This window comes from Hermetia illucens, chromosome 4 (genome assembly GCF_905115235.1).
Source record: "Hermetia illucens chromosome 4, iHerIll2.2.curated.20191125, whole genome shotgun sequence".
Taxonomy (NCBI): Eukaryota; Metazoa; Arthropoda; class Insecta; order Diptera; family Stratiomyidae; genus Hermetia; species Hermetia illucens.
The window spans coordinates 107,364,673-107,383,158 of record NC_051852.1 but is presented as its reverse complement, the minus strand read 5'-3'; the positions used below and the strand labels follow the sequence as shown (position 1 = coordinate 107,383,158).

Genomic DNA, 18,486 nt, shown 5'->3' with positions numbered 1-18,486 from the left:
GCAGAACACACAATCAGGAGATCGAGCCTTCCCAACCCTGTGCAGGTAAGACTGAAAACCTCCATGTCCACTTAGAAGTTGGGTAAGGAAGTAATCAATCCCACCGTGCTTTGTGTTTAACCATGGGTGTAATTTGTCGATGAGCCGCGCAGTCCACCTGCCCCTTGGCTCATTTTGCCAAGAAAGTTGCCACTCGCTAAGGGTGCGTTGACGTTCTTCAAGGGCAACCACTTCTCTTAAGTTTTCGCCCTTATGGCGATAGATAGCTTTGCGCTCCTTGGCAAGGAGGGCAACGGGGATCACTCCCGCAATCACCATCACAGTCGCTTCGGAGACGGTGCGATAAGCAGACGCCACTCGCAAAGCTCCCCGCCTCTGCACTTGAGCGAGGCGTTTACGATGCACCTCCTTGTCAAGGGCATCAGCCCATACCTCCGCACCATAGAGAAGGACGGACTGCGTTGCTCTTATGAGGAGACGTCTCCTAGTTGATATAGGGCCGCCGACATTCGCCATTAGCCGACTCAAGGCCGCGACTCCTGCTGCAGCCCTGTCCGCGGCTGCTTTGATTTGCTCGAAGAAGCTCATCTTCGAGTCGAGCATTAAACCAAGGTATTTAATCGCTGGTTTTGACTCTATAGTCAACTCTCCGATCGATATGGGACGCAAGTTCGGGATTCTGCTTCTGGTCAGGATGACTACTTCGGTTTTTTCCAGCGCAAGGTTGAAACCGTGAGCCGTCATCCATCCGCTTACCCGTCGCATCAATATGCCAAGTCTGCTTTGCGCCTGTTCAACAGTGCGTCCGGCAACAAGTGCCGCAACGTCGTCTGCATAACCGACCAGGCGCGACTCTTCGGGCATATCGAGTCTCAGCAGACTATCGTAGGAAGCGTTCCAGAGGTCCGGCCCTAGGATGGATCCCTGCGCTACTCCCGACGTGATTTCCATCCTCCTCTGGCCCTCTAGCGTCTCATAGAACAGGGAGCGGTCTTTCAGATAATCCCTCAAGGAGAAGTGTAAGCAAGAGTCTCGTACATTACCAGAAAGCGTTATGGCAATCTTACGAGGGTATATATATATAAAAAAAAATTATTATGGAAGTCCTAAAGAAAGAGTAGACCAATAATTGTAGGACAATTATACGAATAAGATGTTCACTATGTTGCATTTCAGAATAGCAACAGAATTAGAAAATTGGAAAATAAATTTTGCACAATACTGTCAAAAATACGAATATATCCAGAGACCTCTATCGAGAGTCGTAGACACCCTATAAACTAGACTTTCACCCCCACTCAAACTTCAGTTATTTCAATTTCTAAAAGCGAACGCGTCATCGCTCATGCAGCTAGCAACCGACATAAACAAATCTGAATTACCGCCAAAAAATTAATTAAGCCAATTCTTTTTACTAAAAACAATAATTTTCATGAGTTTCCAAACTGATTTTCTACTATCATCCCGAATGCAATGGCCGACAAGCATTTAACGAATATCCAAACCGGATTTCATTGCGAGAAATTTTCGCGTCCTATCAAGCACTCGTGCTCATGCAATCATAATAGCTGGTGCATTTGCTGCGATCATATTGAATTTCCTGCAGTTTGGCGTGAATTACGCGAACAGCAGGAATTGTGCGACGGCGTCATTCGACTGAAAAATGGCGACCGTATAAAAGTTCATCGCGCCATTTTATCGGCTTCGAGTTCGTATTTTAAAGCATCTTTTACTTATAACAGTGCATCTGGTGAGGTGAACGATGCAGTTATTAATGTAGATGTGACGCGATCGATAATAAATTCAATTCTGGATTATGTCTACACTGGGAAGTGTGAGATTACGTGGAATAATGTGGAGGACTTGCTGGCCGCCTCTGACCGTTACGACGTTGTAGGCTTGGTTCGGTTATGTTGCCAGTTTTTACTATCTGAACTGAATCCTGACAATTGTATTGGAATATATCTGTACGCCAAACATTATTTCTGCACGGAGCTAGAGAGATGCGCTCTAGATTTTATTCTCACTTCATTTTGTGACGTTGCAAGGGAGAGTGAGGAACTAGATAAAATCCCGGTGGAGGAGCTTTTTGCGATTTTAAATGACGAACATTTGAACGTAAAGTCAGAGGAGACTGTTTTTGAAGTGATTCGCAGATGGGTTGAACACGATATGAGAGAACGCTCTGAACATTTACCGAAGCTTCTCACTTGCGTACAGTTCGGTCTGATGGGGTACAGGACGTTTAAGGAGCGATTCATGTCCTGGAGTCCGATCAAGGATAATCCTGTAAAATTATGTTTAATTTTATGTAAATTGTAAATGCATCTGATTTTTCAGGAGTGTCAGCGAGTCATCTTGCCATTGTCCTCACGGCCAAGGGTTCCGTACCAAGTCATTATGGTGGTTGGAGGATGGACAAATGGATCCCCGACGGATATCATTGAAATCTATGACACTAAGTAAAATAACTATTAAACACTTTAATCTCTTTCATTCAGAATCTCTTTTTGAGTAGAGCAGATGTTTGGCTTCAGCTACGCTTCACGGATTCTAGACGAGCGTACCATGGAGTTTGCACAATTGATCAGAAAGTATATGTTTTAGGAGGATTCGATGGATCCACACACTTCAATTCAATGCGATGTTATGATCCTGTTACGTATCAGTGGGAAGAGAAAGCCTGCATGTATCAACCTCGTTGCTATGTTAGTGTGGTCGTCCTCGGTGAGTGATTGCTGAAGATGAAATACCTTTAGTGAACCCAAGATTATTCCAGACAAAAAAATTTATGCTCTTGGTGGATACAATGGCCATACGCGTTTAGACACCGTTGAACGTTATGATCCAGAACGCAATCAATGGGAAATGGTTGCACCTATGAGACGCTTAAGATCAGATGCTGGCGCAGCTGCAATGGGAAATCAGGTATATATTGCACTTTTGCACGTGTGGTTGATAGGTAGGTATCGGTGGCCATTTCAAGCAATTAGCGCAATGCTACACCACTTGGATTCCATAAGCTCCTAAAACTGTGACTGCTGTAGGATCGAGGAGGGGAGCAGCACCCTGCCGGCCCACACCTTCAGAGACAGCTCGTAACGTTTTTACACTAACTGCCCAGAAGCTCTCGCAATCGCGTTCTGTTAGCGATCTTCCGCGCAGATCCTCCTTGCCTTAGCACAGATGGTGAGTCTTCATTTGGAGTCAACGGCGAGTAGATTTCATCCTTCACCCGCCGCGGAATTGTCAATACTGGAATTCCATCGACCTGCCCATTCCCCTCTATATTCCTACTACAAGGACCATCGAGATGAGGGTGACTTTGAGTTTGTCGCTCCACCAGTCTAGACGATGTCATCGCAGAGTACAAGCCTTAATGAGTGCTTAGTTGTCGATCAAAATGACTGTTATGATTGGGGCTCAGATCATGCCCCAGCCATTGACAGGCTTCCAGTATCTCTAGTAAGTCCGCTTGGAATACACTGACGAATCCCGAAAGGCCGTACGACTTGGCTCACTTAGCGTTTTCTAGAGTACTCTCGCAACGTCTTTGATCCGACGAATGCTGTGTCATAACCTCCCAATACATCACCAGTTTTCCACTCTGCCGTAGTTTGAAAGTATACAGTAAAATTTTTCTGCTTGCGTCTAGGCTAGTCTGTTGGGAATATCGATAGTTCCCGAGGTACTTCGTCTAAGATGTTACTACGGCGGTAGGTCTTTACTGTGTAACATCCATGGCTCATGGTCTAATAGTTCTAGGGGAGGAGATGTAGGAGTACATTGAGGGCATCTGCCGGGCAGAACTGCAGAGCCCCAGTAGTACCTCCACATGCGGTTTTGTTGTTACTTGTTACTTTTCAAGTAATCAATCAGTTTTTAACAGGAAGGTGAGAAATTAATGCATGAATGGACAATCCTTCAAGTTACTTCACGTTTCGGCAGTCGGTGATAACAAAATATATGGCAAATTCTGACATTTTGACCTGAACGGCAATATAACGTATGTTTCTCAAAGATTCAATGGATTTGCACTGAGCGGGATTCGAACTTTGGGCACGTTGAATATTCTGCGACATCTCTTCTCTTGTAGCTTGATTTAAATTTGAATAATAGTGATACAAAATCCTAACGCAATCGTATGTTAACTCATATTGAAATTATCCTCACAATTTAAACTTGACTCCAACTAAACTCCTAAACCTAACTAATTTTATCCTCGGTAATTGCCAATTCAATTATCTTCAAGCAAAGTTCTGACTCACAGTCCTCCTCGCTGGCGGGAAAGTGCACATGAACTAGTAGCTCCAGGATCTCATTAGAAGATTTCCTCTAAGAGTTTTCCGAGTTTTTAAGATGCTATGCCCCTTGGCCAAAGTGCATCCATCTCTTACAAACTCGGTGTTGCTTTCAATGTCTTGGCAATATTTAATTTTTAGACAGCCCTTGTATGGCTGCTAGTATTCATGCCTGCACTAAATGTTGAATACCTTCCTGGTCAGCTTCCTGAAGTTGGACAGATTTTCACCACAGTGGCAATGTCTTTTTGCTGTGTTTTGCAAGGCACGAGAGTTTGAAGACGGTATCGAATGCCTTTTCCAAACCACCGACCTTTGATTCCAGTAGCGCGAGTAGCGAATATGGAATGGAAGAGTAAGAGATTTAAACTGGAAAGTATTCGAATATTGGCTGGGAAGAATCTCTGGTCAGACACTCCAGTTCTCCATGCTAAAAATGCCGTTGTCGGTTAATAAGCTGATATCAACAACCTGCCCCCAGCCGTAGCAGTTCTCCGAGCTGGGGAAATAGATTATTGGTGTACTGCCCCTGTTACCCACCGGTTATTAGAGAAACTGGTGAGTTTTTCCTCAATTTTCAAGCTTCCAATGCGATGTCGATGTTCTCTTCTCGAATGAATACCAACAGGTATGCTGATGATCATCGCTCTCCGTCAGACCGTCGATCTTCATTTCCTCTGAAAGCTCGTCGGCAGCGTTGAGTGGGTCTAACTCGTTGTTTGCGTCTATGCGTTCCCAACTATAAAGCGCATATTGTAGTCTGCTGTTTTCGGTCCTTCAAAGCACTCTCCATTTACGCGGAGTAGGAAAGGTTGTTAGTTCACCCGGAGTTCCTTTCCCTCGATCTCCACCCAGTCATCCGGGATTTTGCATGCGGATGTTCGTCAGGCAGAGGCGAGCACCCACGGGCTACCTGGGCAGAATCAAAGAAAGGGATTCACCGCGGCCCTGTTTCCTTTGCCGGGCAGCAGAGGTTATTGTAATCTCAACCCCTCTTAATTCTGCTCAACGTCATTCTCATTTCTTCCCGCTCGTCGACAGTACTGTCCTCGGCGACAATGGCAGCAGCTGCACTGCCCTCGACAGCTACTGTCTCTTGGCTGGCATCAACAACTCTTCTTCTATCTTTATACATTTATGTTTTCGAATTTCGTCCTTGTCTTGGTCCCACGAGTAATCCAGTAAAAATATCCACCTTTGAAAGTACAGCCACCGGGGCAAGGGTTTTAATTGAAACCGGAAGTGCGCAAATATGATGTTCCACCTTGGTTTGAGGTTCTATTACCACCTTTCCTAGCGCAAGAGGGATGGCCCTCGGGCTGTTGTTTCGATTCACCCCCGCCAAATTCGCTTGCTCCTAAACTCCCCCCTCACCTGTTCGATAAGGTTACTCCCACGCCCCCCGTCCGAAAACAAAGGCTTGCCCATAAAACCATAATCGGACCAACATGTGCAAGTGACGCTTATGAAAACCATTATTTCTTATTTAAAACTTCTTTCAAATAACGCTCCATATACCTGTATTTCCATTAATTTTAACTCTGTACATTTGAAGATATACGTTGTTGGCGGTTTCAATGGAAACGAAGTACTGAACAGTTGCGAAATGTATAACCCGACTACGAACAGCTGGACTCTAATATCTCTGATGCTAAGCCCAAGGTCCGGTGTCGGTCTTGTAGCTTGCAATGATGCACTCTATGCTATTGGAGGTTTCAGTGGCCATCATCGACTCCGATCGGTCGAAAAGTATAGCTTGAAAGATCCCACTTGGAATTTTGTCGCTGACATGATTTGCCCACGTAGCAACTTCGCTTCCGTGGTTATCGAAAATACAATTTATGTAATCGGAGGCTTCAATGGAACGAACACCATTAGCTTCGTGGAATCATATGAACCGAAACGAAATACTTGGTAGGATATTTTGGAGAAATTTCGCAGTCATTCGAGTGCATTTCTAAGTGACTATTTCCAGGCAGTCAGTAACACAAATGAATGTTAACCGTTCGGCGCAGAGTGCATGCGTATTGAAAGGACTGCCTAACATAAAAGGATATTCATATCATTCTCGAGAGATACATGATGCTCCCTGCACTTTGAAAATAATGAACAACTTTGCTATAAGGAACGATGAGATTTTACAGTTGAACGACGAGTTACCTGATATCGATAACATTATGTGGGAGCACGGAGCGCCGGAACCGTTTTTTTGAATAATTGTTTTATTTGTTTTTCTTTTAATGACTTTTCTTAACAATAAAAAGATCTTTTTCAAGTAAATATTATATTCGGTGTTTCTGGACCAATTCCATAATAAATATTTAAAAAATAGGTTTTCCAGTAATGGTCAGCAGCCTAGCTTTTACTAGAAGTGGAGAATCACAAAGAAAGGGCCTGAGCTTTTTTCCTTCCCTCTCCGTAACTTCGACAATGCGAATTGTAGGGTATGTCGTCCATCTGAAGTCAGCGATTGTCAAGTAATTCGAGTAGACACTACTACTAAGAGACAGTTGAGAACGTAGCCACGTCTGACTACTCTGTCAACCTGTCCACTCCACTTTATGTTCCCATGATCGGGGACTCAGTAGACGGTGACTTTGAGCGTGCCGCCTAGAGTCTTCCCTGCATTCATACATTGCTCCATCAGCCTCGGCTATAATGCGCGTATTCGAGGATACTCAGTCGGTAAAGAATACCGTGTCATAACATCACAATTCATCATTGGTCTTCCACTATAGTAGTCTGGTAAGCAGGTATATCAATAGACGCTTGAATATACAATAAATGAGCTCCCACTCTTTGACGTCACCTTCTCTTTCGCCTGTGTTCAGTAATTGCTGCAAACCCCTCCGATGATTATTGCGGATCCTACCGTCATCGAGGAAAAGTAATATGGGAAATAGCCAAGGAGTGACTTCTTTTTCTTTAGCCTTTGCCTTGTTCGGTGGCGGGTCAACTCGTCTAGTTTGGGTGCGCCACATTTCTCTGATATAGGCGTAGTGCGTTTCAAACCACTGCTATTTTGGTCATTTCACATCGGTTTTAATGTTCTGAGCAATCTTAGCTAGTGAGTTTTCGTTATTGTGAATTATATGACCATCGGAGTATCCTATCTCGCAATAAGTGCTGCCCAATATCGATCGCGAATATCCTTGGTTCGTAAATCATTATAACAATCCAACGCAGTATCTTTGCTTTCATTTCCGCAGGGCGGCGGTCATTGCCTTTAGCTGACCACAGAAGAAGAGAAGCTAAACGACCTTGACCTAGACCATCTAGGGCTAAAGTTGAATGACGAAATTCAAGGAACTCTCATGTCGGAGGAGGAGAACAATACTCTGACATTGGAGACGAGCTCTAAGAACTAACGGAGTCGATAGCCACCACTAAAATAGCATAGCCCAGACAAACCTCCACCTTGCACAAACTGCATCTGTAGTAATTGCAAGGGCAAGTTCCAAGGATAGCAGATTCGCCGTCTGCAATGAGGAAGTATGCAGGGAATTTGGGATTCCTCTTGTGAAAAATCAAGAGGTTGCATCATTTTCAAAAGAAATTTAAGATACGTATGTCATTCAGAGTCTCTAACTGGAGAGCTTGTGGCTGTCTCAGTCTCACTGAAAGCCTCGGAAAGAACTCGAGAGGCCATCGTGGCATCAAGATACTTTCCAGGAGACGACATCCCTATCCCACCGGAATCGTCGTTAGATTCACGAAGTTCTGCGAGAGAAAGGCGTTACCACTTCTTCTCGGCTTCGATGCTATCACCCACCATGAGGTCTGGGGAAGCAGCGACATTAACTAAGAGAAGGCAATATCTTCTATCTGTCTGAAGAAAGAAGATGGGGTATTTACCGAAAATGAGGACGACAGGGTACATCTGTTTTTGAAAACTCATTTCCAATTGTCCTACCCCACGGCAGAAGGCGATAATATTCTGCCTGACATCGCAAAAAGAGAAGAGAAGAAAGGAGAACTGGAAACTAACGAGAGAAGAGAAAGAAAGCTAGAATAAGAAGGGAGTGGAAACTTTTCAACCACTGAAATCACCCGACGTAGATGGCATTTTGTCAGCACACTAATCTTAGGTCCTCTCCTAAGAGCGGTAAGAGGCAGCGTAGCCTTGGGATATATGCCAAGGGTATGGAAACGGGCAAGAGTAGTCTTTATTCCGAAAGCGGGTAAAACGGATCCTTTCACCCTAAATCTTTCAGACCAATTTGCCTGACATCGTTCGTACTTAAAACGATAGAGAAGCTCGCAGACCACTATATTAGAGCTAACTTTCTAATGCGTAATCCCCAACATCTATATCAGCACGCTTACCAATCAGCATGATCAACCGAAACTGCTCTGTATCAGCTGGCGGATGTAGCACGAGATGTCATAGAAGCAAAGGAACTAGCACTTTGTGTATTTTTGGACTTCGAAGGAGCGTTCGATAAGATATCGCACTCAGAGATACGAGTTTCTCTAATTCGCAAAGGAGTGAGAAACCCCCTGGGAAACACACGTTGAAAACATATGTCGAAAAGCCACAATCGTTCTCATGACTTGTAGGTCCATATCAGGGAAAAAATGGGGATGCACTGAGCGGTAATTTGGGCAGGTAGAACGGAAGTCAACACAACTGGCATGGATTTACACAAACTTTAAAGACTAGTTTGCGTGTGTATTAATAAGAACTTGCCCAACGGCATCCCTGGATGTCCTTCTGGGATTAACTCCTCTGCATCTGCATATACAGATGCAGGCAAGGAGGACGATCTTCAGAATGTCCGAGAGTATCAGTGAGGCAGGAAGCTGCCTAAATCGAAGGAAAATTGATATTCTTCCTAGGTGGCGTTCCGAATTACTGATACCAATGGATAATATGACAACAAGGTTTCACTTCAATAAGAAGTTTGAAACAAGTTGGCGCAACAGGGCAAATTGGGAGAGCGTGGCATTGACACACAGCTTAAACTAGTAACTGATTACCTGTGACGGATCCCTTACAACAGAGGGAGCAGGTGCTGGCATCATTGGTCCAAGGAAAACGCACTTGAACCAATGGGTAAGCATACCAGTATATTTCATGCGAAAATATATACCGTAGACAGATTTGCCTCCTTCAGCTTCCAAAGGAAAGAGCCAAGCAGTTATTTAGGCACATAGGTCCTACCTGATAGATTTCAAATTGGTATGGGAATGCCTTAACAAACTGAACACCCTCGGCTCGTTCAATACTCTGGCTTGAGTTAAAAGACTGTTAATCACAGACCTTAAAAGTTTTTATTTCCTTTCGGGCAAATCTAAGTTAATGTATGGCACTGGAGTCTGATGAGGATTTAAAGATGAACACTTGTGGAGGATTTCGCAGCTATATTTGTGATGCACTCCGATTTGACAATCGTCAAAGTCCTCTTTTAATACCAAATAGTAGAAAACTCATCGTCATCATCAACGGCGCAACAACCGGTATCCGGTCTAGGTCTGCCTTAATAAGGAACTCCAGACATCCCGGTTTTGCGCCGAGGTCCACCAATTCGATATCCCTAAAAGCTGTCTGGCATCCTGACCTACGCCATCGCTTCATCTCAGGCAGGGTCTGCCTCGTCTTCTTTTTCTACCATAGATATTGCCCTTATAGACTTTCCGGGTGGGATCATCCTCATCCATACGGATTAAGTGACCCGCCCACCGTAACCTATTTAGCCGGATTTTATCCACAACCGGACCGTCATGGTATCGCTCATAGATTTCGTCATTGTGTAGGCTACGGATTCATCCATCCTCATGTAGGGCGCCAAAAATTCTTCGGAGGATTCTTCTCTCGAACACGGCCAAGAGTTCGCAAGTTAAAAAACTCGTTAAACTATATAAAGATTTTTGTCCACAGTGCGCCTATGTAAAAAAACTATTAGCTCGATTCCCTTCAAATTTTGCACACATACTTTTTAACTATTTAGCTATGGAACTGACAATTCACATTTTTCTTTGCTTTAAAGTGTATGACAGCTTAGAAGAAAAAGTCGTTGTTCGTGTTTTAACACTGGACTCATCCCTTAAGTTAGGTAATAATTTAGTTGAAGCGGTGTGCTTACGAAAATTCGCGGGGAAGTCCCTTTTGTTGCCAAAGCCATGTATATTCAGCGTATTGCTATCATATTTGATTCTAAATTCCACCAATAAGTTGAGGTATTCTAGTGTAAATTGACAAAAAAAACAGCTGATAACCATCGTTTGACGCTGTCAACCAATTTGTTTTTACATTAGACATTTCTTAGTAGCGTTGGCTCATTGGTTTCATATTCTGTTTACAAATAAACAGTTTTATTTTTTACATCACTAATATCAACTCCCAGCACTATGACACTCGACACAAATGCAAACGCCGAAAAGTTGCTGACAACGATCCACCAGGAATACAAAATACTCGCCGAATAGTAAGTTCTTGACCGGATGTATACAGACGTAGCCACTTTCCCCAATTAATATTTCATTCTTCTTAGTAAAATGATACAATCTGAAGAAACTGGAGGCATATACGTGATACCTTCGAGGGACAACTCGTTTCGTAAGCTTGCTGCGGTAGGAGTAATGCCCGAATTAATTGCGTTCTCTTTTTAGTGTGGTTTGGCGTTATATTCGTCCGCGAAGGATATTATAAGGACGGAATTTTCCGATTTAACATATCTCTACCGGACAATTTTCCAAGCGACAAGAAACCACCGGTACTACATCGTATGTTCCTACAACGCGACGTTTGTAAAATAATTTCAATTTTCAGACAATAATCTTCCAAAACGAGATTTTCCACCCGCTCATTTGCCCGTATACGTGCACCTTGGACACTTCAGGTGGATTTCCAACGTGGACAGAGGGATCCAGCCACATTTGGCAAGTTTTGAAATTCATCCAGTTCATCTTTACCCACCCACAAGACTGTTGCCAGACAATAGAGAACAAACTCCCGAATCAAACTGCCGCCGATTTACTATCCCAGAACAAGGCAGAATTCATTGCAAAAGTTAAGGAATGCGTGACAGCGAGCGTTGAACGAATTTATGATCCAGCACCAACTGACGACATCCACTATATCACATTCGAGAAATTCGATCCCGACGTTCATGGTACCGTCCTAGACAACCTCAAACACAACAAAGAGATATGTCCCTCGTCGCCAACGACTGGATTGTCATGGGTCAAGGAGGGCGAATTCAAGCCCTTAAGCAAGGAATAGAGTGAAAGTGTGCTCATCATCGGGACCACAATGCAATCAGACTTGTTCACAAAGGACGTCACAAAGAGGAAACATATTTTATCGCAAACTTTTGATTTAAGACATTGCGACTATAGTCAATTCAAGTTGATATTTTTTTATTAAAACAAAGTTACAAAACTAGCTCAACTTCAGTGCATAAGTCTTTCTTTCAATATGGAGTCTTGGACCCAGTCCCTATCCAATTTCAGTTTAACTCCTTTCCACGTGAAGTGCGTTGGCGGGTGATTTTCCCCATCGGCAAATTCGAAATGTTTACTAATCTCAATTGCGAGCTTCGATCGTATTAAACCAATTTTTCCTACCCGTTCCCAGGCTGGATGGTATACTCTGCCGGTTTCTGGCGCCATGTAAATCTTGTCGGGCTCAAAGTCCACTGTGAGCAGGTCCCCAGCATGAGCGTATGATAATTTTTCTTTTCCTGGAAGAAAGTCCAACATGAGAACATAAATATAGAGAGGAATATTACTAGCTAACAAACCTGATGCATCACGTATAATATGTGTGTAAACTATAGGCAAGTCGTCGCATCTGATGAAATTCCTTTCTCGCCCGCATGGAGATATGAATGGAAAGTCTTCGCGGTAGCGATTGGTGGAGTTCAGTCGGACCCGTGTGAAGAAGAAATGAAGGAATTTTTTCTCTTTAAAGCAAGATGTGAAGTTTTTCATTTTTGCATCGTCTAGAAAAAGCTGAAAACCAATATTTCTCATTAATTTCCTCTGGCGGAAAATATGATAGGTTGATATTTTAATTGAATTTACCGTTGTTCATCGTTTATTCAAGGTGTTTCAAAACGACCGAACAAATCATGCGATTTCTCATGCAATTCAAAGCAATTTCAGTGGTTTTCAATTACTAGGGGCGCCTAAAAAGTTTAAAAATTGAATTAATTAAAAAAAATGCCAACAAATTAGTACAATGGACTCCCCGCGTTAGAAAATAACTATGTTTTTTAGGCTGTAGTAATTTCACCTACTTAATTATCATATTTGTTGAAAAAAACCAATTCGGAAAGCTCATTTATTAATTATAATGATTTAAAAAACGCGGTGATTGGCTGACACTTTATGTGACGTCACTGAGTGAATAATTTGGATCTTATCTACGTGAAAGCGTTTGGCTTAGTGTCTGTTATCTGGTATTTGTCAAGTCATCAGTTTTTAACCGATTTACCTTATGTTTCAGCAATAATGATAGCGAGCTACATAATAATACTTGCCATAGCAAGCACAACGTCCCCGAAACGAAATCATGCTACTTAGAATAATAGTGTCGTAATATTGACGCCAATACCTGTCTCCACCTATTACTTCAAACAATTACTTCAAGTATTTTCTATTTTACAAATGTGAGGAAAGAAATTAATACAAATCTTTGACATATTGCTATATCAATTATCAGGTCCTAGCATACAAGTTTTAGAGACAATGCAGTTAATGCGCAAGGGCAATGTCTACACGACTTTGCCCGAACAGAAGTTGCACAAGAAACTTTACCTGGTGGCGATATAATGTACAATCCTTTTTTTGAAAATCCCCCAAAATATGAGCCTTGGTCCGGATGAATGTGCTTCAGAATCTTTTGCATATAATTCTTAAGATATTTCTTCGTCTAAATTCTAACACAGTCATATATCAACAATTAAGATTGGAGTTCAAGTTTAAAATATGTCAACTGACATGGAAATTATCCTTAAAATTTAAACCTGGCTACAGAAAATTTGCGCAAGGCACGAAATAATATTTAACCGTCCTTCTTGACATTTCACGCACGAAACTAATCTTGACGTTCTGAGGATTTAATGCGCATTCTTTTTGATTAACATATCAACCTCTGACAATGAGGTGAGAGTGAACACTGAAGACTTCCACAACAAAGGTCTCCGTAAAACCTATAAGGGAAAAATGAATGCCTCCATAACTGCAGTGCAGGTTTTCACAACCCCCTGCTGTCATTGATGTGGCCAAAAATATACCTGGCCCCAGTCGTGAAAAAATGTCAGAATGACTGGTTCGGAAACAAAACGAAAGAATGCTGCACTCTCAAAGAATGCGGGCATGCATAGAGACATATTAGGAACTCCGTTGAGTGGAGAAGCGACAACCTGTCGGCTGAACCAAAACCAAGTGGTCGAAGATACCTCCACGTGGTGGCACCGTGCCGGCCGTCATGCAGTAGGCGAATGCTCCAAGGCCTTATTAGGGCGATCAGACCCGAGTCTGCACGGGGACTCATCTGAAGTGGCTTCGGTCACGAAACCTTACCAGGGTATACTGGTACCATGGGAACCGGGGTAGCCCCTGGGCTCTTATACTTCGGGAGAATTCCTGTCATATATGAGTACAGCTCAGTTGTTTGCGGTTGGCCCCCTAGTGGGAGCTTCATGGGGGCTGTTGGTGATGTTCAAGCGAGAAAAGACATTCGGGCCTCGGCGTGGTGTTGCGTTTCAACACGGGTGCCGTACTCCTTGGTTCGGTAGAGATTTAGGTAGGTCTTGCATCCACCAGTATGTTAAGCCATGTACTTGCATAGACTGGTACCGTTGTTGCTTGCCACAGCGGGGCTCTGATTGTGGTCCCAAAATCAATCCCTGTCTTAAGAAGACCGTAGGATTAAGTCTCCACGACAGGTACCTACGTTAAAACCCCAAGAACTTAACTGTAGCAAACGATGTAAAAAGTATTGGAATATGTCAATCAGTTGTACCGTCTTTTCACCGACTTCAAGGCCCATTATGATAGCATAGTTAGGGTAAATTCAGCTAAATTCTTTTTAATTTCAGGACTTCCTCTTCCCTTTTCCCTTCTAACTCCTCACTCACATTAACTAGGGGCACTCTCCACTAGAATCACCAGAGGATGCCAAGGCAGGGTGGGAACCTCTAATGCCGCGCGTAACTATACATCTTAGGCAGGAGAAACATCGAACGAGGATGTGATTCGTAGTGGATCTTCCCTTTTGATCGCGACACTCGGGTCCGGAGTTTCACGGCCCCACACGCGCGGTCGAGCCGATCTCACACATCGGAAAAGATACGTGAATTGTTAGTATGATGGCGCATAAGGAATCGAATTGTTCAATGACTATGGCTAGTACAGAGGCATGCAAGCACGGTCGACAAAGCTCGAAGCGCTGGAGCTCCAATGCTTGCGGGCAAGCCTTCACGCAAAATTTCGCCAAATTTTCAGGTTTTTGGGATAGCTCCCAACTCTCGGTCATGTCCGGTCACTCAGAATGGTCATTAGACCATCGCCAATCTCATTTGGCATTATAACATTAACGGGGTAACCCCACTTACAATAAAGGTCAATTTCACCAATTTTTTTTTAAGAAAACTTCGAAACTTTTTCTGTGTTTCATTGCAAAATGTCTATAGCTGTTACGAATGGCCGTCGAAAAAAATGTATTTTTATTTTTAGTTAGTTTAGTGGGATGACCAAAATTTTGACGAATTGGATCATCTGAACCAAAAATGTCTGTAAATAACTGTAAACCTAATCGTTGATCGAAAGATTTAAAAAAAAAAATTGCATTTTTCATGAAATAGAGGACAACCAAAATTAAGGGTTCGATTCTTCACTAAAAAGCGGTCGTTTTTACGCTATAAAATGGCCGATCAAATTTCAACTTCAGGTTGTCTACGGTACGGATTCTTCTCTTCCAACGACATATTTCATTCAATTTTAACCTGATCGACTTGAAATTCTAAGGACGTACTCTTAGATAATTATACTTGAAAAATGCAATAAAAAATCGATCTTTTTCAGTCACAAGTGGGATTATCCCTTAATGAGGGCAAAACCAAATATATGGAGACAACGTCAGCAAAAAAAAAATCAAAAAAGAAACAGCATCAAATGGCGCTGGTCAAATGAGAACAATTAAAATAGGGGACTACAACTTTGAGACCCTTGATAACTTCTCCTATCTAGGGTGCCAGTCCTTATGTATTCCTCGTAGACTTGGGTTCTTAGCAAGAAAAATTGCAAAATCCTAGCGGTGTTCGAGGGAAGAATCCTCCGAATTTTGGCCCCCTACAAGAGGCTGGACGATAACCTATATAACAACGCAATTTATGAGCAATATCACAATCGTGTGGTTGTGGATAAAATCCGGCTCAATAGGTTACGGTGGGCGGGATCTCTGGAGTTCCATATTAAGGCAGGCCTAAATCAGGTACCAGTTGTTGCGCCTTTGATGATGATCATCATGAAAAACATTGTAAAGAATGGAGATACCTTTATGGGACGGTACGATGTCCTGCAAAGTCGTGCAATCCACTACACCACTTGCTGTGAGAGTATTTGAAAGAAATGGTGCATAAAAACACCCTACGACCTTTAAAAGAAATTCGTTCATAAAAAGCAATACATAATTTCAGTAGAAAAAAACTCTCCTAATGTTTGACAATGGAGGATGATTACTTCAGACATTATCATAAAAAATTAAATAAAAGCTCTCAATCCCACAATCGTCTTTTAATTTTCATTCATCAAAGTATCTGTTACGTCTTTTTGTTCTCTCCCAAAATTTTGCTGCTTAACCCATTTTTTTTTTAATTTAACACACCCAATATACTAATTTTTCTGCAAAAAATATAATCTTCCTTTTATTCTAATAAAATCATGTCCACATCATTTGATCCTAAATACTCAATTAGTGGCAGTTAAAAACCTGTGAAAGTAAATCATAAATAGGGGAAAAACGCTGAATTTTATATGGGATTGAAGAAATTTGCTCTTTACGGACAAGAAGGAATCTGAGTCTTTTTATTTGAAAAAAAAAAACATTCTGCTTGATGTGTTTGTAGTAAAATTAGTAATTTTAGAAGAAGCTTCTTCTGAGAACCTTTGAGCCTCCTTATAAACCATTTCTTTCAAATATCCACATAGTTAGTAGTCTAATGGATTTAATTCGAGCGATCCCTTTATCTTATTCTTCATTAAGAAGGGATGTCACATTCCTAACATTATGTGGAAGTGGCTCATCCTGATGAAAGCACATCTTGCTCCTCCTGCTATGTGGCACATTTTCTAATAAATCGACCTGGACCTCCCGCTAAACAAGATTTATACCCTTCACCTGTCAATCGGTATGAAAGACTATAAGGCCTTTTTCGATAATATGCTTCACGATTCAATCGACCTCTAACTACTTCGACAATAAAAAGTCCGTTTTTGCTAAAAGGACATTTGTCAATAAATAAAATACTTTTAATGAAATTACAATATTCCCTAATCCGCCCTTGCTGCCAATTGCAAAGATATCCTCCACTCTGGCTTGAAATGGTAAGAATAAAGTTTCTTATGTTTTATTAGGGGCACAATAGTTCTTCAAGGACGCGATGCGACTTTCCCTTAACAGAATGTTTTATTATTGACATTTCTTCCGAGTTATCCTCGTTTCAGGTTACGATGATTTTAGTAAGCTACAGTAACATTCAGAATGGCAGTCGAATTTATTGGTAACTTTTCCCCTAGTAATTGAAACCCAATTAAACTGAAGTGTTAATGGAGTCTTCCAATGAATCAAAGTTAACAGAACACAATCATGTGGATTATCTAAGAGTTATAAAAAGCTTTCACCTATGTTATGCCTTTGGGTTCAGATATTTGTGGTATTTTTTCAATGAGTGGGTTCTCATTTAACCTATTATAACTACAACAAATTGAGTACTCAGGATAGAATGATGTTAACAACATTTTATCGCAATAAAACAGAGTGTCATTTTTTTGTGAGAAAATTAGTACATTGTGTATGTTACAATTCGAGAAAAATTGAGTAGACATTAAAGAGGAGAAAACACAATTTTTGTGTTTTGAAATTTATTACTTCCAAGCGGCTCACTTTATTTGTACAAATTGGTTTATATTTTAGAGCAGTCGTTTATTTCAATACTCTAGCTATCATGGTTTTTGAGTTATTGCGATTTTAATATTTTAAAGACGAATTTAAATGAAAATGCCTGTGGCAGCTAAAGGGTTAAGAAATCGAAAAAAAATACTAGATATTTTTGCTTAGAATTACATGAGGAATCCCCTGGTATACCGTTTTTCCAGTTGTTTTGAAACCCCTATATACGAAATGTGAATCAGTTGTTCAACCAAGACGGAAACCTTTGTTTTGTTCAGTAGCAGAAAGCTGCCTGTCGATTGTCTAAGACAGACAGGCATTTATCTGTTTAATGTCTGAGGCACATTCAGACATTTGGTTGATATAGAAGAAGCTTTTGCTTAAAACAGACATTCGTCTGAGACATACACAGATTTGACCCAGCTACTTGTTTTCCAGTAGGCTCTATTATTATAGGACTATTGCTTCACCAATAACAATCCAACCATTTCCATCTCTTCATCTGTTATGCCACCAAATCACGCAGTACTAAAAGCACAATTTGTTAGCACGATAAAAACCACACATTCTGAGCAATAAGGCAGCTGGATCGTGTATCAAACCATTCAAAAAGTGGCTTTTGGCGCTAGTAAAAAATATACACGAAGGCGGATATAAATTGCACCCATCAGATTACATGATCATCTATTTAATTCATCGCATTCTAAAAGTATATAATTTTATGTAATCAAACATTCAAGCCTGAGGAAACTCACCATTCCTTCATGATCAATGTAATAAAAATATTCGCGTATTTTTGGTTCAGGCTCTTGACCCTGCACATAAGCAACGTTTCGACACGGATATTTATATATAACAGGAGTCATGACAACCCTCCTCAGGGACTTTAATAAAGCCATATCCCTATTGAAAAAAACAGACAACCACCGATAGGGCAAACACCCCAATATAATGTCAAAACCCGGGAACGCCAAAGCAGCTACAGCTGAGTTCTTCAAGGTTGATGTTGATAAACAATTTGTTGGAAGTTGGATTCTGATGCAGCTCACCAATGATGCCGAAGCA

At 41.7% G+C, this 18,486-nt stretch overlaps 3 protein-coding genes across 4 annotated transcripts; 2 read left to right on the top strand and 1 right to left on the bottom strand.

The window, feature by feature from the left end:
- Positions 1–1,336: 1,336 nt before the first annotated feature.
- Positions 1,337–6,580, top strand: LOC119655300 (kelch-like protein 10). Of its 2 annotated transcripts, none has more exons than XM_038061125.1 (6): positions 1,337–2,289; positions 2,341–2,462; positions 2,519–2,727; positions 2,780–2,928; positions 5,857–6,215; positions 6,277–6,580. In XM_038061125.1, the coding sequence occupies exons 1-6, from the start codon at positions 1,474–1,476 to the stop codon at positions 6,512–6,514; spliced, it is 1,893 nt and encodes a 630-aa protein (XP_037917053.1). In that variant the 5' UTR covers positions 1,337–1,473; the 3' UTR covers positions 6,515–6,580. The 2 variants fall into 2 exon arrangements, with proteins under 2 accessions (XP_037917053.1, XP_037917054.1); XM_038061126.1 differs by having other exon boundaries at positions 6,281–6,421.
- Positions 6,581–10,512: 3,932 nt separating this feature from the next.
- Positions 10,513–11,699, top strand: LOC119654211 (protein crossbronx homolog). The gene is made up of 4 exons (XM_038059423.1): positions 10,513–10,729; positions 10,796–10,860; positions 10,914–11,017; positions 11,074–11,699. Exons 1-4 carry the CDS (start codon positions 10,653–10,655, stop codon positions 11,524–11,526), a joined length of 699 nt encoding a protein of 232 aa, XP_037915351.1. The 5' UTR covers positions 10,513–10,652; the 3' UTR covers positions 11,527–11,699.
- LOC119654212 (UPF0598 protein CG30010) lies at positions 11,638–18,472 on the bottom strand. Its single transcript, XM_038059424.1, has 3 exons — positions 18,177–18,472; positions 12,047–12,257; positions 11,638–11,986 (listed from the first exon to the last, which is right to left on the bottom strand). Exons 1-3 carry the CDS (start codon positions 18,318–18,320, stop codon positions 11,697–11,699), a joined length of 645 nt encoding a protein of 214 aa, XP_037915352.1. The 5' UTR covers positions 18,321–18,472; the 3' UTR covers positions 11,638–11,696.
- Positions 18,473–18,486: the final 14 nt, after the last annotated feature.